This window comes from Leptonychotes weddellii, chromosome 12, assembly GCF_054177405.1.
Source record: "Leptonychotes weddellii isolate Sample4059 chromosome 12, ASM5417740v2, whole genome shotgun sequence".
NCBI lineage: Eukaryota > Metazoa > Chordata > Mammalia > Carnivora > Phocidae > Leptonychotes > Leptonychotes weddellii.
In genome coordinates this window covers 14,100,918-14,126,334 of record NC_138380.1, presented here as the reverse complement: position 1 = coordinate 14,126,334, position 25,417 = coordinate 14,100,918, and the positions used below count along the sequence as shown (strand labels likewise).

General features: G+C 41.1%; 1 protein-coding gene across 2 annotated transcripts in view; it reads right to left on the bottom strand.

The window, feature by feature from the left end:
* Positions 1-25,417, bottom strand: part of DGKI (diacylglycerol kinase iota) — a 426,631-nt gene that overhangs the window by 254,565 nt on the left and 146,649 nt on the right. For both annotated transcript variants that reach the window (XM_081800028.1, XM_081800027.1), the window contains exon 3: positions 15,245-15,340. In XM_081800028.1, coding sequence (XP_081656154.1) covers positions 15,245-15,340 — 96 coding nt within the window. The remainder of the gene's footprint in view (positions 1-15,244; positions 15,341-25,417) is intronic.

The following is a 25,417-nucleotide window of genomic DNA, read 5'->3' as shown; positions in this document are numbered from 1 at the left end:
GGTTAAAAAGTGTAGAGTTACAGGGGCGCCTGGGTGGCTCAGTCGGTTGAGCATCTGACTTTTGGTTTTGGCTCAGGTCATGAACTCAGGGTCATGAGATCGAGCCCCACATCGGGCTCTGTGCTCAGTGAGGAGTCTGCTTCTCTCTCTCTCCCTCTGTTCCTCCCCCCACTCGTGTAGTCTCTCTAAAATAAATAAATAAATCTTTAAAAAATTATAGAGTTACAAAAAGAAGGAGATTCCTCTGTGTTTCTTAAAATCCAACACCAAGCATACTGCCGGACACATACCAAGAGCCCAGCAGACCTTCTGGAGGGGAGGGAGGGAGGAAAGAAGGATTTGCAGAGAAGGGCTTTCTCCCTTTTGAGCCCCCAACCCAGCCCCAGTCTGGGGAACTGGTGACTTTGGGATCATGAGACAAAACCGCCAGTAGGACAGAGGCAGTCTCACAGTCGGCAGCCCCAAAAGAGAAAATGAGGTACCTCACAGGGACAGAAGACAGGGTAGAGGCTTCATGGCGAATACAGCTGTACTACTTTTGTGTCACATGGCAGGGGAGGGGCCTTGGGGACAGTGGATGGGAAGGCTACTGTGCAGAAGACTGAGGTCTACGTCAGAGGGCAGAGTTAAGAACAAAAAGTCCGTGTTACTGCTGCTCGTGTTATGCTGCCTGTATCTAGAGGCTAGTTAAATCGGAATCTGTACTTGGAGAATGGTTGTGGGGGTGGGGGGGAACATGCTGGACAAAACTGGGGCCAGCAAGTAGGCCAGTCTTCCCAAATAGAAGTCCCGGTTAGGTGATGCTGATGGGGCCAGAAAGTGAATCTAAGACTGCTCAAGTCCTTAAATCTAGGCTGAGAAAGACAAATTTCAGTCTAATCGGCAATGGAACACTGACGGAGCGGTTGAGACGAATGTGGCCAAAAATAATCATTTAATCTGGTGGCATGATGTAACACCATCTGAAAGCAGAAGGAAGACAAAAGGAGAGGAGGAGATAAAGTAATTTACTAATTCAGTCAATCAGTGAATACCAAGCACCTAGTAGGTGCCAAGCACTGGGGATAGAGCAGTGAACAAAACATCAACAAATAATTTTTTTTTAATCCCAAGGAGATTACTTTATCCTAGGAGAAACAGACAATAAACATGATGACATAAATATAATGTGTAATATGTTGATAGACAGAAGTGCTAAAGAGAAAAATTAAGGAGAGAACAAGGAATGGGAGAAATACCAAGAGTAGAGGGGGGTTGAAATTGGCTAGGAAAGGTCCCCATGAGAAGATACGTTTTGAGAAACACCAGCAGGAAGTGTAGGAGTTTGCCTTGCAGTTATCTAAGGGGAAAGTATTGTGGGCAAAGGGACCAACAGCGAGTGCAAAGCCCAGAGGCATGAGGGCCTTGGGAGGTTAAAAGAGGGACAGACGGCCCGTGTTGTTGGAGTAAACGAGATAGAGAGGAGGCCACACAACAAGAGCAGGCCAGATTATAAGGGGTCTTGCAAATCATGGTTAAGACACGCTCTTTTTCTGAACGAGATCAAGTACTCAGAGGCCACAGTGGTAACTCACGTATTAGGCAATTAGGGCCTGAACTGGAGGGACAAAAACAGAACAGGAGAGAAGGCAGAGACGCACGAGTGTTCTAAGTGATAAAGGAGACCCCTCTCCAGTCACATGCTGGCCTCCATTAAGCGTAACACACATGGCGCCTACTTGGGCCGTATGTCTTCCGGTAGCATCACTGACCGCCGAGCCCGGCCAGCTCGCTGCTGTGTGTACCCGCTCACTACACAGACTACAACCTCATACTGTGTGAGGGCTGTGATTGCCTCTAAAGTCCTGCAATAAAACTCACTTCTTATGCTTTTCAAACAGCCTGTTTTGGTGTGTTCTGAAGAACACGTTATCTGAAGCAACGTGTATGTGAAGTGTTTACCTTTCTAGAGACACCCTACCCTGAGTAACCTCGGATGTGCCGATAAATGGGGAGGGTGGGCAGGATCCACCTGAGCTGAGGCACAGAGGGGTGGATTCCACAGCTTCCCTGGAGACACACAAAGGAAGAAAGTGCCTTCTCATGACTATTCCTGCACAAATACAAGTTTTATATTTCCTCAACAGTCGATGTTTATTTTTTCATTTGAAGAGAAGAAGACCCAAATCTTGGAGCAGAAAACCAAGGGGGGCGGGGACAGACTTGGCTAGCTGAATGTGAGGACTAAAACATCTCAGGAAAACCTTTCCTCCTCCCGTAAAGTGGGCAATTGGGGCTCACGAGAGAAACGATTTGGTAAGAACCAAATTGCTAGAAATCATGTTAATTAAAAGTTAAAGTCGATGGGTGGTTATGAAGAGTGATACCTTGTCATATTTTTAACATTATATTAAGGTTGGTAAAAGCTACGGTCAGGATGGCACAGGGTTCACTTTATGTGCGGGGCGGGGAGTGGCGAGGAGGAGATACTTGCCTAGATCTTAACAGTTTACACTCACAATCAAATTTGTACCAAATTCTCCTAAGAGTGGCGTAAAAATGGCTTATGCTAGTGAATTCAAGGCACTTTTCTCTAATGAAAAAAAAGTGATAGGTGCTGATGGGTTGCAGTAGAAAGCTACAAGAACATCTTAGGAGGAGTCCACATCTTGGAACTCAATTGAGTTTAACGAGCACTCCCCACTCCTTTTCTATCTCTACGTAAAATGCAGGTGCAGTTATAGAGATATGAAGCAAATACATGCTGCAGTTGTCACTTATGGAAAGTGTGGTGAGAGGCCTGATAAATCTGCACAAGTCTGATGGAAAGATACCAACATGGCGCTGCTCTGAGAGACTGCTGGGCCAGGGGGTGCGTAGGGTATGCATTCATTGACGGGCACGAGACTGCTAGGCTACTTACGCATTCGTTCTGCCACCTCCTTCATGGTCCTGATGTATTACAAAAGGATTTCAGCCTAATGAGCTAGAAGAAATCTTCAAAAATCCGTAATGCTATTTCCCATTCTTGGTTGTCATTTCACCCAAGGATACTTCATATTTCCATAACCATTATTATTATTGACTTTCTCTGTACTTTATTGCTCTCATCTCTTTTTACTTTTTTTTTTTTTTGCTTCTGCCTGCTTGTCTTTTCTCTTATTTATTCTCCCATACATTTCCTCTATGCTTCTCAGCTTAGGTGCCTGCAGGTCCTAGCTTATACGACCAAAGCCAGTCAATGGCTTCAACTTTATTGTGTGCTATCTTCTTATTTTTGGTTCTTTCCAGATGATTTTGTGGCTGCTGCCTGTTGAATTTTTAGACTCTTTTCAAGTGATCTCAGGTCAAAGTTGCCATGCATCTTACAGATTAACTGAAGAGTTACTAGATGTGCAAAAAAATGTATGGGAATAGGATTATAAGTACACAGACACTACTAATTTGATATTTACACAATGAGAGCCCTACACACCCAAAGGGATGTACATCTATGAATTTCAAGCAGATAGATATGAGAATGGGCTGGACATACTACATAAGTCAGAAAAAAAATTAACAGGAAATGGTGTGCCTATGTTGTCTTAATGGCTCTCTCGAGTTCTGAGGCAGTATGTCAAGTGTGTAGAGATCTGAGGCTCAGTATAAACTAGAAAACACCAAAGTTTGCCTTTCAATCTTTGCTGGTGTGATAGCACCATACACATTCCCTAACCTGCAGCATGAATCCTAACATGTCCTCATTATCAGTTTATATTGTGGAAGTAGAGGAATTTTGTTTTTTGTTTTAGTTCACAGCTTGAGATTTCTAAAAAATAATTTAGATATATTTGCTTTAATATGGAACACTGTACCTGCTTAAGAAGCCATATCGAGCTGTGGTAAATAAGCTATTCTTCCATCGCCATTTCCTACATCCCAAGCTCTTGGCCACTCTAGCCCAGGGAGACCACCATTTCAGCCACAGTTCACCCAACACTATATTCCCAATTAACGATGTGGTTCTCACTCACATACACACACCTACCCATACCATTTTTCAGTGAGGACATCACTACCAAACACGGTATTTAGCAGTATGGCTGATAGTAGGATATACACATTATGTGCGATGTAAACACAGCTCACTTCAGTCACGCAAGGTGGTACTTCACCCATTTTACAACGGAGGAGCTGAGACCATATGAGATGGAGCAACTCGCCCAAGATAGATTAGCTAGGAGTGAAATCCAGGTCTTTCTGGCACAAAGCTATCTTTCTATTACAACTTACTACTTCCCTGTCATTTTCCTCACTAGTGAAGGATTAGGGGAACAAGACTGATGAAGATAAATATATTTGATAGCCAAACTATGGAAAGAGCCTAGATGTCCATCAACAGATGAATGGATGAAGATGTGGCATATATACATATATACACATATACACTGGAATATTATGCAGCCATCAAAAAAGGAAATCTTGCCATTTGCAATGACGTGGATGGAACTAGAGGGTATTATGCTAAGCAAAATAAGTCAATCAGAGAAAGACAAGTAGCATATGATCTCACTGATATGAGGAATTTGAGAAACAAGACAGAGGATCATACGGGAAGGGAGGGAAAAATGAAATAAGATGAAACCAGAGAGGGAGACAAACCATAAGAGACTCTTAATCTCAGGAAACAAACTGAGGGTTGCTGGAGTGGAGGGGGGTGAGAGGGATGGGGTGGCTGGGTGATGGACATTGGGGAGGGTACATGCTATGGTGAGCGCTGTGAATTGTGTCAGACTGATAAATCACAGACCTGTACCCCTGAAACAAATAATACATTATACATTAATAATAAAAAAAAAGATAAATATATTTGACATTGCTTCAGATGATCCGACCTCATGAGAGCCCCATGGGGATGGACTATAGACCATCATACCATGACCACCTGTGCCAAGAATTTTAAATACCAGTCTTGATCCTCCATGAGAATAAAATAAGCTGGGTTGCCATAGGCATGACACCAGCTAAACAGGGCTTAAAACCCCACAAGAGTCTACTAAGCAGTGAGTGGTGAATCTACCGGCTGAAGACCCTGAAAAAGAAGGCAGGAACTCAAACATCTTAGATGCTAAGTATGATGATACTTAATGGCAGGGTTTGATCTGGTGACAGGTGTCCATGTGTGTATGTGTGTCTCTCTCAACAATCCCATCACTGAACTCATTCATTCCATGAAAAGTGGCAGGATAACTACTCACTGCCATCACTGTTCTCAGCGCTGAGGATCCAAGACAGTACAACACAGGCCCAGTCCCTGAGCTACATGGGACTTATATGTTCTAGGGTAGAGATACAGGCAAGGAGACGAGTGATTTTTTTTTTTAAATAATAGAAAGTGATCTGCGCTATATAAGATCAAGAGAATGGAGAAGGGCCGTAGAGTTGAGGGCGGCTAGTCGTTTCACATCGTGAGATCCATCCTCTCTTTTATTCAGTGGGAGACACATGCTGATTATAAGGCCCTCCCTCCAAGGTTTGTACTCTGGCCTTGTCTTTTGACAACCCATTGTAGCCACTTCCATGGAAGGAGGAATGACTGTAATGGGTGATTTTTACTATGTGTTTGTGACTTGCCATGCTGTTGGCTGCTGTATATGCATCATCTCATTTAAACTTCACAGCAATGGTAAGAAGCAGGTATTGTCCACATTTTTAAAGATGGGAAACCGAGGCTTCAAGAGGTTAACACAATGACCGACATCACACAACTAGAAAATCCCAGAGCTTGGATTCAAAGCCAGATCACCACTTGATGCCCAAGCCCACATGCCTCCTCAAATGAAAGCATCAAAGCAAGCTTTTCCATCTCCATGTGTCTTTCTGGCACTGCCCTCTGAAATCTCTATCTGCCTGGTCTAAGAGGCAGGGACCAAAAACAACACCAAGCTCCTAACAATCAGACACAATGTCCACTTAGGAACTGATAGTAGTTCTGAGGGACACCTGAGGCAAATAATGCTTCAGCCACGACGGGGCCTCTGAGCAACAAGAATATTGGTTAAATTCTATTTTCTGGGTCTCTGCACTGAGGAACAGTGGAAAAAGGGAAAGCATTTCTGTATACCTGGGCATTGCCTAGGTGAGACTGTAAACCCTATGTTCAATCAAATGCAAATTATTTTTATTAAGTATCAGGGCTGTGCCAGTATTAAATAACAACAACAAAGCTCTGCACAAACATATACCCACATACAAACACACCCCCAATCTAAAATTATCATTGCAGAAGAGATGACAATTATTCTCAGAGGCTCAAACTCTAAGAATAAAATACATGTGCATGCACGCACACACACGTACACTTGGCTTAATGAAAGTTTAGTATAAAGGCAAAGTAACTGCAGAAAGATAAAGAAAAGGTCTGAAACTCTGGATGGTGATTAAGCTTCTCTGATGTTCCTTCACCGTCAAGTGGGAGGAAACTGCCTCAGTGACTAGCCCAAAGGGTTATTGTTATTGACTAACATTGCCAAGTCCTAGGAAAATGGCATTATGTGAGCATTTCTCAGCTTTCCACTGAATACTGAGAGCCCACAAGATTCAATGGATTCAACAATCATCTCTTCCCCTAAGGAAAAAAGTAGGAAATCCTGCACACCTTAGGTCTTTCTTAGAGCTTCATAATACATATTTGTATATCAAAGGTGTTCAGTGTTTTCTAAACTTATTTGGTCATAAGCCTGCTTTAATGAACAATACCCCATATTGTTATTAGAGGAGCTTAGTGCTCTCCAGAACATGATTTGGTTTAAAAAAAAAAAAAAGCAGACTTTGCAAAAAAGCCAATGATACTGTTGATCCAGGGTCACCTAGGAGTAGAGAATCCTAAAGTTCCCTGGGCTCTATAACCAATCACTGTCTCTGTTGCATGAAGTGGGCAGGATCAGTATGATACTGCCCTCAAGTGTATGGACAGCACTCTGTGCCAAATAATGACACTAATAACAACAATGATAGCTAGACTAGTAACAATGGCTAACATTTACTGAGGGCCTACCACATGCCAGACACAGTTCAAAGTGTGCACTTGGATGATCTCAGGCAAATGCCCAACCATCTGGCCGGACACATATGGAGTACCATCACCTGCACCCACGGGAACACCCCACTCCCTTCCTACACTCACATCCACTGACCAGGGAGTCAGGAGCAGAGAATCTGTCTATGCAAATGCTTTTTCAAAATGATTTCTGTTGATGGCTCTGCTCTCCCTGTATCATCCTGATTCATTAGCTCCTCAATATCCTAATGGTGGGAGAGACCTCTGGCAGACAGCAACTTTGGCAGCTCCCTGGAGATGGTGCCTTCAAGGCTGGCACCCAAACAACAGAAAGCTGGCTTAGCCTCCTGGGCTTTACTGCCACACTCACAGTTCCCTCTGACAGCCCACACTCCACTCAGCCAAGCCGCCATCTGGGGGTAAGGCCCATCAATCTGCCATGCTGGACAACTGGCATGTGAGGGATCAGCAAGTAGGCAGGCAGGCCTGATACATTCTGAGGCTCGAGTCCAGTGTTGGTGCTCTGTGTTATACACCTGCCAGACCCAAGTGCACAGATGGACAGAAAGGCCCCAGCAACGTGTGCTGGACCCTGCTTTGCCTATTCACCCACAGCACGGAGATGCACACGGAACAGCATCTGCACAGGCTGCTGTCCAGTGTAATCATATTCCAGAGATGAAATAAACAGTGTGTGACCAGGTTCTGCATCTTTTTTCTTCTTCTAAGCAACAAAAAGCTGAAAGCGTTCTTCAAACAGGCAGGGAGCTCCTGCACTTGTACTCTTACAAGGTTCTTCCAAGGATCCAGTGAAGTGGCCAGCCTCCTTGTGAGTGGATGCTGTGATATAGCAATGAGGCTTCTGGTCTACCAATAAGGAGACACAGCCTAGGAGATGTTTTCCGGAACAGGTTACTTCGATTTGCCACACTCAGCTGGTCCCACCCATGACCTAGGGATACTATGGATATTACACACAGCAGCAAAATGACAGGTAAAAGTTTAAGTCTCAGTGTTGGGGTTAGCAGAAGAATCCCAAACACAAGGTCTTGTTGAGAGCAAAGTCCAACCAAACTACTCATTAGCTCATTTAGTTTGACGACATTGAAATATAAGTAGGGACAAGAGAAAACAAGAAAGGACATTAATGTTTGTCGACTAACTTAATCCCTCTACCAATTCTGAGAGGCAGATACAATCACCACCATTTTACAGAAGGACCTGGGACTCAGAGAGCCGGGCAGAGCTAGGATTTTGATCGACATCTATTTGTCTCTAGATCTGCGTGATTCCTCACTCGCCACACCCCCCACCCCTACATCACATGGCCTCCCTAATGCAATTCATTCATTTACTCAAGAAAACTCTATTTTGGGGTGCCTGGGTGGCTCAGACGGTTAAGCGTCTGCCTTTGGCTCAGGTCATGGTCCCAGGGTCCTGGGATCGAGCCCCACATCGGGCTCTCTGCTGAGCGGGGAGCTTGCTTCTCCCTCTCCCTTTGCCTGCCGCTCCCCCTTCTTGTACTCTCTCTCTCTGTCAAATTAAAAATAAAAAATCTTAAAAAAAACCAAACAACTCTATTTGTTAAGCTTCCAGCAATATTGGAAGACACCTTAGAATAAAGGGCAGGTGGGGTGGCTATTTTTGCCAAACTTTACCCACAAGGAAAAGATTAAAGCAAAATGCTTGAAGAAAACAGTAACAAAAGGAAAACAAGTACCCATTAGCCTACCCACAAACACAAGGTGACATAAGCCCGTTTAAAAATAGAAAAGATATCTGGTAACAGCGCTCTGAAGTCTGACAGCTCCTTTTTTCTCTCACCCAACCTACACGTTCTCACTCACCTAACGTCTAACTACTCTCTTCCCCACAGATCTCACTCAGCTGCGGGTGCCTCCCTGCCTGTCTGCTCACTTATCCAGGAAGCCACAAATGTCTCAATGAAATCTTCAGCCATGGCTGTTTGCAATAGACCTCTGGGTGTATGCCCATCTGTGAGCCTTGCGGAGGTATACATGTGGCCAAATTAGTCACCTTATATAGGACAGCTACTGCATGTGTTTCCTGGGGCTGCCCTAATCAAGTCCCACAAAGTGGGTAGCTTAAAACAACAGAAATATATGAGCTTACAGTTCTGGGGGCTAGACATCTGAAATCAAGGTATCCACAGGGTTGATATCCTTCTGAGGACTCGGAGGGAGAATCTGTCCCATGCTTCTCTCCCAGTTTCTGATGAGACAGCCTGCAGTCCTTGGTGTTCCTTGGGCTACAGCTCTCTCGCTTCAGTCTCTGCCTCCTTCCCTGTGTATCTCTGCATGTCCTCCTCTTCTTAGAAGTCCATCTGTCATACTGGAGCAGGCAACCTAACTAATCATCTCTGCAACAGCCCTATTTCCAAATAATGTCATAATCTGCGGTACTGGGGATTAGGACTTCAGCATCTTTTGGAGGTACACAATTCAACCCATAACAGCCACTATATACCAGTCCCCTTCACTGGGTCCTGACACTCTTCATGAAGGAGAACAGGGGCCTCCTGCACCTATGTATGACAGCAGAGAGTCACCTATAGAGTTATTTTGTGGTTTTAACATATTCACACCCCGTGCCACCCAAGAGATTCTGATGTGGTAGATCCAGACTGGGATCAACCACTTTAAAAAATAAAAAGTGTTTATAAGTTCACAATTCTCATCCAGCAATAAGAACCAGTGAGGCTGATCTTAATGACAATATTTTAAATCAGGAAATGGAGGCAAAATAGGTGAAATTTGTCCAAAGTTCACTCTACACAGATGGAACAGCAGGGTTTCAAACCCAGGTCAGTCTCACAAAATCCATTGCTTTCCCATATTCCACACTGCCTATCTCTGTTTACTTCTATAGAGGCAGGTTGTGGACCATGACTACGGTTGTTGTGTGCATCAACATATCAATGTAGGCAAGTGTCATTTCAGTGTAAAAATAGGTGTGCACTAGTATGTGCTCTATTGATTATTAATGATAATGATCAGATTATTCCAATTTCTTTAGAAGCCAACATCTTTGTATATACTATCAACAAAGCACGACAAGGGTTTCTACAGAGTGTATCTACCGAACTGTGATACTGTCATTTCCACTTAACGGTCACTCTCAACACTGTCTACAGTTTCTGGGACTGGTACCCAGCCCGTAACACTTACAGAATAAATGAATGAAGAAATGTCCACCTCAATAAATAGCACCAAACGACAGTGGTCCTAGTTGGAATTTTCAGTTTTATCCCCCCCATGATTGTGTCGGGAAACAGTGATCCTTCTGCTCTAATTTCATTACTGCTGCATCCCTTTCTCCTCCAGAAAAAGAAACAGTTACTAATTTTGGGACTGTCACTGATTTAGGAACAACTTTAATGCCATTAAATTTCTGCGCACAGACATTCTGCAGTATTAAATGTTGCCACTAGAGAAATGCAGAAGATGAAGGATTTTAAAGGTCATCTGGTTCAGCCCCAAGGCTTTGGAGCAAACTCTCCTACAAATGTCTTTGTGTCCTTATGACGTCACTGCCTTGCTTTCAATACCCTCCAATACCAGCCCCAAATATCAGTCCATATGGCAGCAGGAAGTCCTGGATTTGCAGGACAGCTTTGGTTTTAAAGAGACTACTGCAATGTCCCTATAAGTTAGGGTGACTGTCTCAGTGTCCCTGATGCAGTTCTGGTTTATACTTAATGTTATGGCACCTTACTACCAGCAGCTTCTTTCACCCTCAAAATGGTCTTGCTTTAGACGATTTATTATATGGCCATGCTTCCTAAGCACACAGGCATTTATAATATGCACTCCAAGTTTCAGTTTGGAAGACATGGACACACACAGCCCCCATCTGTCCTTTTTTCCATTCTTACCTAGCACATGCCCTCTGGTGTGCTCATGCATGTCTGATGATCGCCTCCTCCCTTGTTCAACACTTGTTCCGGTCTCTGAGTTTGCTAATGTTCCTCTCCCTTCCTGAATGTTCTCCTGCCCCACTCCACTTATGTAAATCTTACCCATCTTTCAAACTGTGCTCAAGCCCCACTCCCATGAAGCCGCCTCTGTCTACCTCAACCCACACTGATTTCTCCCTTCTCTTAACTTCTACCCATGACATTTGCTTTGCTAAAACAAGGTGAGGAGGGAAAGGCACATCTTTGGTAATGGACTCACTCCTCCTCCGAATGTTCTGCCTGCACATTGTTTAGAAGCCCGCAGGTAGTACCTGGTAAAGGTAATTTGGTCCTTATCTCAACAGGTTGGCTATCTTCAAAGGTGCTTCATTAAAAGAAAGGAGAATATAATGCATAATCCATTTGCACATGCTTTCTTCTTATAAAACGGTTGTTCAACTAAGAAAGCTGCAAATAGAACATTTAAACTGGAGCCTCTCTTGGAGATTAACTTGCCTAACCTCTTGCCCAAAGCAGATGTGCACCCCCACAACACACAGCATCCTTGAAAGATGGCCATCCAACTTGTTGGTAAACACTTCGTTTGAGCCTCTCTCTCCACAAACTTTGATCTCTTGCTGGACAGCTCTGGTTGTTAAAGTCCTTCCTTATAATAGAGTATTTCTCAAAGTTAAGTCTGTGGACCATCTGTACCATAGTTATTTGAGGTGCTTGTTAAAATCAGATTCCCAAGTCCAACTCTGGCATATTGAATTAGCATTTGGAGCAAGAAGAGAAACAGTAATCTACACTGTTAACAGGTTTTCCAGGTGATGTTTATGATACATATAAGATTGACTGCTGGAGTCAGTGGATTCTATATCTAGAATTTAGTTCTACCTTCCTCACTATGGAGAGCAAGACCCTTTCCTCTTCTTCAAGGCAGGTCTTTCAACACTGGAAGAGGTCAGTTCTCTACCTCTCCTCATTAATACTCTTTTGCAATCCAGGTTATTTCACTCTTCCTCCTACTACAAAGTTCCTTACCCTGAACCAAGTTGAGCACACTCCTTCCGGTGTTTTCCTTCTTGCCAATGTCCCCCTCCCCCCACCAAATATGATGCCCAAATGAAAGAGAGCGAGCTAGATTTGTAATGCTTTCACTACATACTGACAATTTTCTGAAGTACAGTTGACCCTTGGACAATGTGGGGGTTAGGGGCACCAACCCCCTGTGTAGGCAAAAATCCACATATAATCCTGACTCCCCAAAACTTAACTACTATAGCCTGCTCTTGACTGGAAGCCTTACTGATAACATAAACAGTCGATTAACATGTATTTTGTATGCTATATACTGTATGCTTATAATACAGTAAGTTGTAGAAAATATTTTTTAAAATCATAAGAGAAAATAATTTACTGTATTTATAGTACTATACTGTATTGATCAGAAATAGTTCACATGTAAGTGGACCTACATGGTTCAAACCCATGTTGTACAAGAGTCAACTGTGTATCAATTTATACTCCTACCAGCTGACAATGAGAATACCCATTTAGGCTTGAACTAACCAGCAGGTATTATCATTTTGTAATTCTTTGCTAATTTAATGGGCACGTGACGTTGACTCCTCATAAGTTGTTTTATTTTGGGTGCCTTTTAAAAATATTTTTCATATATATATATTGGCCATTGGTAGTTCTTTTGTGAATTGTCTGCTTCTCTCTTTTCTGTTTTCTTTTCATTTTTAATTCATTGTGTCAGTTGCTATGGCAAGTAAATCCTTTCAATGCATTACCTCATATAATGCTCCAAACACTATCCCCACTCTATAGGTGAAGAAACTGAGCCTTCAGGAGCCTATAATGAGGAAACAGATCTTCTGCTTCCTCACTGATTCATTCCTTCTTTCAACAACCTTTTTTTGGAGGAGAGCTCTCCATCTTCCAGACACTTTGTAAAGTGAGTTAATAGAGCTGAGTATTGGAGATGAAATTTGGAGAAAGATTCAGAAGAGCACCAGGAATATTCACACCTCTGTTGTCTCCTACTTATATTTACAATTTCCCTTATTCTTTGTTATTTTTCCTGGTGTAGAGATAACGGTGACCAAGTTATAATCAGTTGGTGGATAGCGATGCTGTTTAGGAGAATATATGTATCTGTGAATATATTTGCCAAGAGAGGTAATATGTGGCTGACCCTAAAAGACTACCAGGAAAGGATCAAAGGGAGTAATTTGGGAATGATGCAGAACTCCATTACAGTAATAGCAGAAATTGTTCAAAAGCACAGACAAGTAAAATTGGCTTTCATTTTTTCCATTTTATATTATCTGATATCCCAAGACCAGTGTTTACACAATTAACTGAGATCCTAATGTTAATTCATTATTTATAGCATTTCAGTCCAAACAGCTGAGCATCTCTTGGTTTTTGGTTAATTTAATCAAATTTTATGCAATTATACTTTAATTCAAAATACATATGCATAAAGTTGAAATCCTGATATTTAAATCAGTTGAATTTACAAGATTAAGAGAAATGCAAACACCCAAGTACAGATCCGAGTTAGGAGCAAAATTTAAAATAATTTCATTCCACTCTCTTTTTCTAAGAAGGTAGCCAATGCCCAAAGGACAGGAGTTCTCAATATCACACAGTGATTGCTAACAGTGAGATTCAAATTGAGATCCTGTACTGGTGGGCTTTTCACTGATCTCTATTCCTAATATCACTCAAACAAATCCTGGTCCTCTAAACTCTTACGAAAGGTTCCAAACAAAACCTATAAACCAGTCGTCAGAACAGCTAATGCAATTTTTAAAGTTTCGTTCCTCCAGCTTTGCAATTCCAGCCAGACTGATAAAAGTCCTTGAGGGCTAGATTTTTCTAAAAGCTTTAGCAGAAACTCAATTTCTTCCTTATTAGTCATTGGTAGAAACATATTCATTTGTAATTCCAAAGCCCTGCATTTTGCCCCAAATCTTTCTTTCATGTAATAAACAAACATACTGAAAAAGAAAAAAATGTATTAGATGCCATTTACAAGGCCCATTTCCCCAAATATAAAAGAACTCATTTTGTCTTTCTTCTTTACTATTCTAGGTTTCCCATTACTCTCTTTTCAAACCAGTAATTTTGAATTACTCAAAAATGTTAACTTCACTTTGTCAACAATGAAATTTTAGTTCCTCACAACTTAATGCCTGGCAACCATGCTCTTTTCACAAAACATAAAGACAACCTTGACATTTAAACTGATGGTTCTAAATAAGGATACAAAGCAAATTTTAAAAAGCATGGACTATTCCAATGTATCTGTTAATTGTCCAGTTTCTAGAATTTTATCCTCCACACTTGATCTGAATTGCAGGCATACCTCAGAGATATCGTGGGTTCAGTTCCAGACAAGTTCATAAAGTATCACAATAAAACGAGTCAAATGAATTTTTTTTGCTTCCCAGTGCATAGCATAGGAAAGTTATTATTTACACTACTCTGTAGTCTATTAAGAGTGCAATGCCATTATGTCTAAAAAAAAGTACAGACCTTAATTAAAAAATACTTCATTGCTACGAGAGCTAACCATTAAATCTCTGCTTTCTGCCAGTCATAATCACCGATCAGACAACCATAACAAATAACGAAAGTTTGAAATACTGTGAGAACTGCCAAAATGCGGCACAGACACAAAGTCAGCAAATGCTGTTGGAAAAAATGGCGTCAAGGCAGGGTTGCTACAAACCTTTAATCTGTAAAAAAACAAACAAACAAAAAACCCAAAACGCAGTGTCTGCAAAGCCCAGTAAAGCGAAGCACAACCAAACGACCTATGCCTGTATTTGCTGGCCCGCACCCACCAACACACAGGTGTTTCACCTTCCCCGTTTTCATGCACCAGGAACACCGCCCCGCCGTACACACTCCTCTCTCTACAAGCAAGTCGCCCCCTCCCACCAATACGCTTCCTCCACACACAGACCTCTCCCCACGCAGACACCCCCTCCAGAAGCAAACACTCATGCACCTTCACCCTCTCCCCCACCCCCAACACACAAATAAAACCAATCCAGGGAATCATCAGAAAATAGCACATTCTACCAAAGTTTAACCTGCAGAGCCAAGCCCTGAGGCCGTTAAAACCGGAAGCCATGTTAACTGTCAACTGTCTCACAAGGGACAGGCTCTTTCAAACCTCTCCTTGGAGATTCGGGCATGGTGGCCCTTCAATGCTGCTGGAAGACTCAGCTTGGCGGCCTTCCCCGGGGAAGGTGAGAGCCCAGAGGTCCGAGGAGCACACTCACTGCAAATCTGACTTGGCAGTTCTCCTCTCCCAGGTAACACAGGTCTCCTGAGACGTTGGTCTCCAGCCACAGGTGCTCTCCGTTCACGGCATTCTCCTGGAAGGAAAAGACCCACCTGACTTCAGGTTTCTTTTCAGGCATAAAGGAGAGAGATCTCAAATTTAGATTTTGGGATGCAAGAAAGTAAGTGCACCCACAGAGTTTAAACCCTTCTCATTTTACCCCTGAAAATACGGCTGGTGTTGGGCCTATCAAAATTCTAGAAACAGAACAGGTGTTTAGAAAAACTTTGTCTCAGCCATCACTAAAACAGACATGAGGCCTATAAAAGCTTTATCCATAGTTGTGGTAATCTGTGAAACATATTAAACAAATGAAGAAAAATCCCTCCCTCAAATTGTTCAATGTAAGGCCATATTTATCCAGGCCCAACACTGCAGATTCCATGGCAATCAAGACCAAAATGCTATTAAAGGTTGCCTCTACTTAGCAAATTAGCTAAGAAGGATAGTAGTATTAACGTACTTTAGAGACTGTTTGAAGACATATTTATATCAGTAATGGGTAAGTTATATTCTAAGGCAGAGGCTTCTTAAAACTTACTCTAAGTCACTGTGTACTCAAAGCATAATAAATTGCTACCAATTCACACTTTTCCTACTTCAGTAGGGCTTTCACCCATATAACTCTAAACTTCTCAAATTGAACGATTTCCCTGCTTCTATAAATAGTCACATCTGATGGCAAACAGAGGTGCTGTGATGGGTGACATGAGTGCAACAATCTGATGTTCAGGAATGCATACTGTTTCGTTGGGGAGGGTGGGTGGGGGGAGTGTAATACTTCTTAAACAGGATCTGGCACACTACCTTAGAAACCCAAGGGATTTATGTATTAACTGTGTATTTTGCTCATTTGCTTGAAAAGGACTCTGAGCTATTAAGGAAAGCACTGGACTGGACTGGGTTAACCACAAAGAGATGAAGTTTACTGAACTTGAACTGAGGAATATTGCCCTTGTTTTTATCTAGTTCATCTGTGGGGCATATCATCACTTTTCCATGGGGGATGTTATAGACTGAACAAATTCATATGTTGAAGCCCTACTCCTCAGTATTTGAGGATAAAGCCTTTGAGAGGTAATTAGGGCTCTGCCCTCATGATTGGGATTAGTGCCCTAATAAGAAGAGACATGAGAGGGATCTTTCTCTCTCTCCATACATACACCAAGGAAAGGTCATGTGAAGATAGAGTGAGAAGGCAGCCATCTACAAGCCAGGAAGTGGGTTCTTACCAGGAACCAAATCTACCAGTGCCTTGATCGTGGACTTCCCAGACTCTAGAACTGTGCGAAATAAATTCCTGTTGTTTAAGCCACCCAGTCTATGGTATTTTGTTAAATGACTTCAATAAGGAGCTTTATAGAATAACCAAGTAATTTAGAAGTCCATCTTATATGAGTCAACTTTATAATAACTGACTCCAGAAATGTCCACATGACTGCCCTCTGAATCCCAAAGCTCAACATGAAGTAGCAGAAACATATACCAAAGAGAAGCTGAAAAAAATACACTGTCATCTATTTCTTAAAATAAATATATTTCTTCAGATTCCAGTACAATACCTTTCCTTTAGGAGCCTATAGGCACAAATGATTTTCAGACAAGAATAACTAAAGGTTATAGATACTTCACAATCTGAGAAAGGTGACACCAACTCTTAGAAGAGTGAGAGTGAGAGGCAGGAGAAATTTCATGAGTTCTGTAGATATTGAGGGATCAGGAACAATGCACAAGGAGACTCTAAGGTGGGGGCATGCCATGCATGTCTCAGAGTGCTTCAAAACTATTCCAGAAAAGAAAGCAATGCTAATAAGAATCATCACCCTCCATGTCAAAGGGTGACTGACCATCTTTTCACCAAAAGTCTTTCTTCTCTATTGGTCATTTTTCCCTGTAGAAAGTCATGTTGATTTGTTTTTTATGGAAGTCAGTGGGAAAACAGGGTTCACCTCCCAGTCAATCTTGCAGAAAAGCAACAGAAGCAAGAGAAGAACAGCTATAGGTTTAGACCCTAAAAATTTTCAGGTAGGAATGGACAAGGACAGTATATATATTTATTTATTTATCTTATACATACATACATATATACATATATACATGAATACATATATATATGAATGGCCTGTCTTTGTTAGGTATCCTAAAGAAATTGATCCCCACGATCTAAAACAGTCTATTACTAGGAACTTGATATCCAACTTTAGTTTATAGCCATTTATAGAATAAAATCTTTTTCATTCTGTTGTTCTTTAATTCATTCAATAAACATTTATTCCACACCCCTGGTGCCCGGCACTGGGTTAGTGGGGTAACCCGTGGCATAAAATCTACCAGGGAACATGAAAACTAAACACGTAATTACAGCATCAAATATTAGGGAAACCAAAAGAGCAAAGATCCTGCCAACAGTTTTAGAAAATGAAGAATAAAATGTTGCAGTGGGTCAAATGGTCAAAAATCACTGACAGTAAATACCAAACTGATAAACCTTGAGTCAGATTCAGGCATAGCAGGGCCACCAGCATTCGCTAACCTCATTCTTGAGTGAGATCTGATTAGAAAGACTGTCCTTTGTAAGGGAAGAGGGAAAAACAGACAAGAAGCTTCCTGCCACAGTGGTTTTGACCCACTGGTTCTCAAATTTGACTGCTCATTAAAATGAACTGGTGAGTTTTTAAGAATACCTGGGCACCATCCCCAGAGAGTCTATTTTAACTAATGTGAGATAAAACCTGGACATCATGAGTTTTCAAAGTTCTGAAGTGACTAATGTGCAGAGAGTCTGAGACCCCATAATCCAGCAGATCCTGCCCTGCCCCCTCAAGTTAATTGATAATAGATTCTAGAACTTGTATATGACTGGTCTATTAAATTTGATACTTTTCTGTCCTTGTACAGCCACCAGAGAAGAAAGTAAGAGGAAGAGAGATGAGGAGGCATTAGGTAGCCCAGAGAGATTTTAAGGAAAGAGACAGGAAACCACAGAAACATAGCGAGAAGGCTCAAAGTTCACAAGATAGATCCGGGGGATAAGGGAAAAGTCAATGCACAAGCCTTTAAGGAAGCAGCAGAATAACTTAAAATGTTTATACACTTACTAGTAATCTTACTTGAAGAATGTACCCTCAGGAAATAATCCTAATGGAAGAAAAACTATTGACATCAAGAAGTTTATTTCTACCTTGTATAATCAAAAATTGGAAACATCACAAATGCCCAGTGCAGAAGAATGTTTGGTAGAATAATACATGAAATGGAGTATTATAAAGTCATCAAGAATTATGAAGATTGGCCATAAGGAAAATGACATGATGTAAAGTCAAATAAAAATAAAAATAAAAATAAAAATTACCTGTATATTATGATCACAACTCTGAATATAAATAAGAGCTGAAAAAATTGTTATTTGTAGCTTGATTTCTGGATCCACATATCCCTATTAGTTATTTCTACTTGTTCTCCTTTCCTGGAAAAGTTCAACAATGAGTTTTCTTTTTTTGCTGCCTCTACTTCTTTCCACTCCATTATTTCTTGAACCCAACTCCATCAGGCTTTCTTCCTTCTCATTCCACTGTAACTATTTTTGTCAAGATCATCAGTGACTTTACATGGCTAAATCCAATAGCCAATTCTCAGTCTTTATCTTAATCAACGGCTTTTGATACAGGTGATCATTCCCTTCTTTCAGGGACACTTGCTTCCTGGAAACACTATACTCCTTTTGTTTTTTTGCACCTCAATGGCCACTCCATCATGATCTTCTTTCCTGGACCTTTCCCAAAAATAATCCCAAACTCTAAATATTAGGGTGTTCCATAGCTCATTCTCAGATCTTTACTCTTCTCCATCCACATCCAGTCGTTAGGTTATTGTATTTAGTTCTCGTGGCTTTAGAATCCATCAGTTAATTGTTGCCTCCCAAATTATTCATACAGTACAAACCTCCTCTTTGAACTTAGATTCATTAAAAAAAAAAACTGCCCTCTCAATATCTCCACCTGAAACCAATAAGCATCTCAAAATTTTAGTCTCAAAACTCAGTTTGTGATACACTCCTTAAATCTGCTCTTACTCCAATCTTTTCCCTAAATTTTCAGCAAATGATATTTCCATTCTTACAGCTGCAAATATTTACTAAAAACTTTGGGGTCATTCTAGATTTCTCTTTCACACTCCTACCCATCTCTAATGTTACTGACTCCAGTTTCAAAATGGGCATGCAACTCAATTACCTACCACTTCAACTGTCACCACCTGATCCTCCATAATCTTTGGCTTGGAACGTCCCAATAGCCCCCTAAGTGGTGTCCCTGCTTCAGTCTTGCCTCCCTATGGTCTGTTCTCCACAGAGCAATGAAAGTAATTGCTTTAAAATGTAAATGTGACTAAGCCACTGATCTGCCCAAAACTCTTCAAAGGCTATCCATGAACTTGGAAGAGTGCAAAGTTTTTCTATCTAGTCCCTGGTGCCTCCCTTACTTCCTGTCTGTCTGCAACCTCATTTCTTGTGCTGGTTACCTCATCTTCTATCATATTCTGTCTGAGTCATTGACTTGCAGTCACACTGGTCTCCTTGCTATTTCTCAAGCAGGCTAAAGAAGCTCTCACATCAGGTCCTTTGAATTGGCTGTTCCCTTGACTAAAAATTGCTTACATGAGATACCTACATTGTGCCTTCCTCATTTTTTTTTTTTAGGTCTCTGTTCAAATGTCCCTACATCAAAGGCTGTTCACTGCATATGCTGTTTAGTATATCCAGACTGTTTACTCCTCTCCATTTTGACTCTATGTGGTTAACTTCTATTCACTTTCTGGTCATCAGATCAAGTGTTACTCCCTCCAAGAAGCCATCACTCACCCCAAAGTCTAAGTCAAGTTATTTTTTTAGTTTCTCTCATAAAACCATGTACCCTTCCCATAATTTATCTCCATTGGTAATTATCCATTCATTGGCATGATTATTTGATTAATGTTTCCTCATATATGAAATTCTAAACTCCACAAGAATATTGAACGTCCAGAACTTAACTTAGTGCCTGGAAAATAGTAGATGACAAATAAATTTTGAAAAGATGAAAGACTAAGAATCAATGAATAAATGAATGAATGCACATTTTTGTTATATGCAACTCCAAGGGGTAGAAAGGGATAATTATTTTTATCTGTCCATTAGCCTAGAGTCATAAACTATGAGAAGTAAACATGGATGCCTAATTAGAAACATGACAGTCTTCTAAAATCACAAACAGAAGAAAATCCTTTTTAAAAAAGTCATGCAAAAAAATGATGAAGCATACCTTTTGCTAGACTACATTTTCCCCATGCCTCATCCTTTTCTTGCACATCTGTCTTGGCTGATACCTAATAAAGTACATTTATAGTAACCTTAGCCAAAGAGAAATCTGGACTTTGCCCTCAGCTCTAGGAAGGTCATCTCTCTAAGTGCTTGGAATGCCCTGCCTGATAAGAGTATATGTTTACCTTGGGGCCTTGAGCCATGCCAGATAGTCTGAGAGAACTATGATTTATGGTGGGGCTTAGAGCCATATATAAGCTCAACCTCCAGAGGGGCTAGAGATTAAGGTCAGCCATGCAGGAATCAACCATGTCTACATGACCAAGCTGCAACTAATATTCTAGACACCAAGGTTCTGATCGATAGGCAATATGCCACATGTATTGTCGTCACACATCGTTGCTAGGAGATGTTAGCACTGTCCACAAATCCACGGGGAGAGAATAACTGAAGCTCCACCTGTGGAACTCTCCTGGACTCTGCACCATGTACCTCCTCCCTTGGCAGATTTGAATCTGTATCCTTTCACTGTAATAGGCCATAAATGTGAGTATAACATTTTCAGTAAATTCTGAGTCCTTCTAGTGACTCATCAAACATTTTGAGTATGGTCTTGGGGATTCCCAAACCTTCAATTGATGTCAGAAATGAAGGTGGTCTTGAGGACTCCCGAATTCTGCAGAAAGGTATCCAGCTGGGGTACATTCACACAAAAATAGAACAGACAAATGAACCATTGTGGTTTTCTTCTTACATTTCTGATTCATCCTTCTCTAGCTCAATATTATTAAACATGAGATAGACTTTCCACCTACTAGCTATATGACCTTGGGCCTCTCTAACCTCCCTAAACCTCAGTTTTACTCACCACTAAATTGTAATAATAACTCTACTTCACTCACAAGCTCTTAGTGATATTTAAACGTGAAAAATGCATAATGTTCAATGCCTTGCTTACAATTAGAAGTTAATAGATGTTCAATATAGTTTCTATTATTATTATTGTGGTTACGTTTGTGAAACTGAATACAGGACACCTCATTTAAAATGGAGTCAGGAGGTCAGATGGGGGAGCTGTCACACTCTGCCACTAGTCATTAATTGCAGACCCCCAACAGGAAGAGACTTACCTTGCATTCCCAACAGGAATTTTACTTTTACTTTATTACTCCAGCAGGAGGAAAGAATTTCTCCTTGCCCAGCAACAAGCTCAGCCAATAAGAAAATACCAAACTCAGCCAATGAGAAATCATCACCTCCCTGAACTCTTGCTTTCCTCCAGTGGTCTTCCATTCAAAGCAGCCCCTCCCACCCTCCTCCTTTTCTCTATAATGTTTCTCTCCTTTGATCTCCAGACTCACCTATGGTTTGCCATAGCTTGCATGTCCCAAATTGTAATTCCTCTGCTAGTCCCAAATAAACCCACTTTGCTGGTAAAATAACTGGCAGTTATACTTTTAAGGTGGACACTCTCCAGTTTTCCTTCCCTTCTAACCCATAGATGTCGGTATTATCCAAGTTTCTTTCCTTGGTCTTTGTAGCCAAGACTACTAGCCATTCACCAAAATTATTTTTTTCTTCTTCCTGGACATACAGCTAGACCTTATTACCCAGCCTCCTTTGCAATTATGTATGGCTGTGTGACTAAGATCTAACCAATGGAACATAAGCATGAGTGACATGTACTGTTTCCAGACTTGGCCCATTGAAACCTCCCACAGGCTTTCCTCCATGCTCTTTTCCCACACTGGATACTTGAAAAGTCAACTTTTGGGATGATTTCAGAAGCCATCTGGTGAAGATGTAAGAGCAACTGTCTGGGGCATTGAATAACTATGCAAAAGAGGACCCACCTCCCACCCAACCTACCTGGAACAGTCCTGGTCTGTTACATGAGGGAGAAATATACTTCTCTTCCACGGTAATTATATGTTTGAGTATTTTATTTATTGAAGCCTAGTCTATACCAACTAACACAGGCCTCATATTTTTGTCTGGATTTCCTTTCATTATCTACATCTACCCCCAAGTTACTTACCATATACTGAAGAACATGTCTAACCTGAGTCCTGGTATCTTCTGCTCTGAACTCTAATTCTGACATTCTCTCTGATATTTTACAATGCTGCAAAATTAATTCCCTTAGAACATAACTATGCTTTTGCCTCTCTCTTGCTCAGGATGCTTAAATGATGCCCTATTATTTATAAAATGAGATCCAAATTTAATCTCACATAGTAGACCTTCCACTAGTGATACCAATTTGTCTATCCTTAACCTTCCTTTTATTCACCTTTGTACACTTTCTTCCATCATCGCTCTTCTCTAAATATAGCCATATCTTCCTTCTTTGGTGCCATATTTTTTGTTTTTTCCATTCTCCCCACCCAGGAACCTCTTTCTCTCTCCTCTACACATCCACCTTGAAATCCCATCTCAAACAATATACAACTCAGAGTATCCATCTGTGCCAGACTGAAAAAATAGTTCTCCCATTTCTAAATGAAGACAACATTTCTTCTGTATCTCTGAGTACTGAGACAAGTCTCTATAGATATACATATGTTTATATAGACTGATCTGTATAAAGACGGATCTAGCTACCTAAGAGTAGAGATCCTTCTAGGTATAGATTAATAGACAAGATATGATTCCTTGCTCTCAAGTTCTACTAAAGTCCTAGTAATGGTTATAGGTAAAAAGATATGTGTGTATATTGGTGGGGAGAGGTTTAGAGACTTTGAATAACACAGAGTGCACTGACACTAGGGCAAATAATCTACACAAAAGGAAGACACTTGCTTATAAAAATGTTTTGAAACAGTAAGGAAGTTATAAAGATGTATCTCATGTAAATGTCCTTACAAATTCAGAAAGGAAAAAGAACTCTGAACTGTCTCTCCCTGAAAATCTTCATGATAATAATAGGTAGAATTTGTCTAGGATGGTTTAACTGTGTGCTGTCCAAGAAGCATATGGCTATTGAGAACTTGAAATGTGGTTAACACTAATTGAGATGTCCTGTCAATGTAAAAATCACAGCAGACTTTGAATACTCAGTGTGAAAAAGAAAATGCAAACCACCTTACTGATAGTTTTTATACTGATTACATGTTGAGATGGTAATATTTTTTGATATATTTGGTTGAACAAAATATGGTACTAAAATTAAAATTACCTATTTATTTTTACTTTTTTCAATGTGGCTACTAGAAAATTGAGAATTATTTTATGGCTCACATATATTTCTTATTGGGCAGTATTAGCTTGGTTAATCACCTGCTTAGAGGCAGAAGTTTAGACCCAGTCACTTCTCAATGACCTGTGAAACTGGGATTCTATGATCTCTCCCAGCAGCCAGTGTGACTTAAAATTCTCACAATTTGGTGAACTAAAAGACTATGAGGGTAGATGAAATCATGCTTCATCTGTCCCACTATTAACGCGGCTGACCAGGGCCAAGGCCTCCACTGATTTATAGTTGGTTAGCTCCTCCTGACCTCTCAGCCAATAGATACTTTGATCAACCTGACTTAACAGTTTTTGAAATAGGGATGGGAGTGGGGAAAATGTTGAGGTGAGAGTCCCTATCGAGGACAATACCCAAACCCGAAGGTACAAGAGCTAAGGCCTGAGGGCACAGGTTTGTTAGGACCTGCCACCTGAAATAAGACTGAAATGAGAACATGCACACGCACGCACCCATACATACCTGCCTCCTCCTGGCTCTTCGTTCAAGGTTTCTAAAGATAAGATGACCTAGTTTCATAACCCAGTTTAACCCAATCCCGCGTGAAGACTCTGTTTCCCTAATCTTGTCCCTGAACAAAGTGGTGAGGTGGTGTATAACTGTGTTATGTTTCTACCTGCCTAAGAGAAAGCACTTCTTTTCTTAGCATTGTCAACTAGAGGAAAGAAAATATGGTCTGGATTTAGAATCTGGCTTTGTTTGTGTTGAACCTATTTTCCACAGCCCTCAGGATTGGAGGAAATTTTCCAAGGAGGGAGGAAAAAAAATGAACTGAAATTAAAATCGACATTAAAACCAACATGCCCTTTAAGAAAGATCTGGATGGCTTTTCCACCGTTACTTTGAAAGTTGTTTTAGGCAGTGTAATGGGCAAAAACAAATTATAAAACAGTGGAGAGAGAGTAAGACCCACCTCCTTGCTCCCTGCTATCATACTAAAAAGCAGAAAGAAATCTCTAAGTACAAATTAAGTCTCCACCATAGAATCAGGCATGCGACATTTAAGAGAAGACACACATTATCTATACAACAGACATACTTCTGAAGGATCTAACTCACTCTAAACCGGAAACTTGGATTCCAGCCCAGGGGATGAGAATATTTTTTTTCCTTTTTGAGTATTACTCCCTTTCTGGCAATTTAGCTTGTTTTCCCCAAAACTGGCTTGGCCAATATGCATGACATGGTGCCCATGGGAGCAGCCCCTGTAGGTTGTCACCGTGAAGGTGAAGAGGGGGTAAATTGGGAGGAATGAGATCAGACCACTGTTGTGCTTTAAGACTTAACACAACGCATCATACCAGGAAAGAGATTTTAAAAGAGTTACCTGGGGTTCAAATAGCATAAACCCATATATTTTTCAAAAAGCAGCTTTGGACTCTTTGTCTACCAATCCTTTCAGGAACTGGAGATTATCTAAGGCTGGTCAACTCCCAGTAAAATGTCCCCTTCTCACTGATTGAACAGAAAAGCTGCAATCAATTTGTCCCCTGACATCTGTAGCCAGATAGTGGGTAGGCCTATGATGCTGTGCTCTCCATTGTGAGGAAGAAAAACCAAGCAGA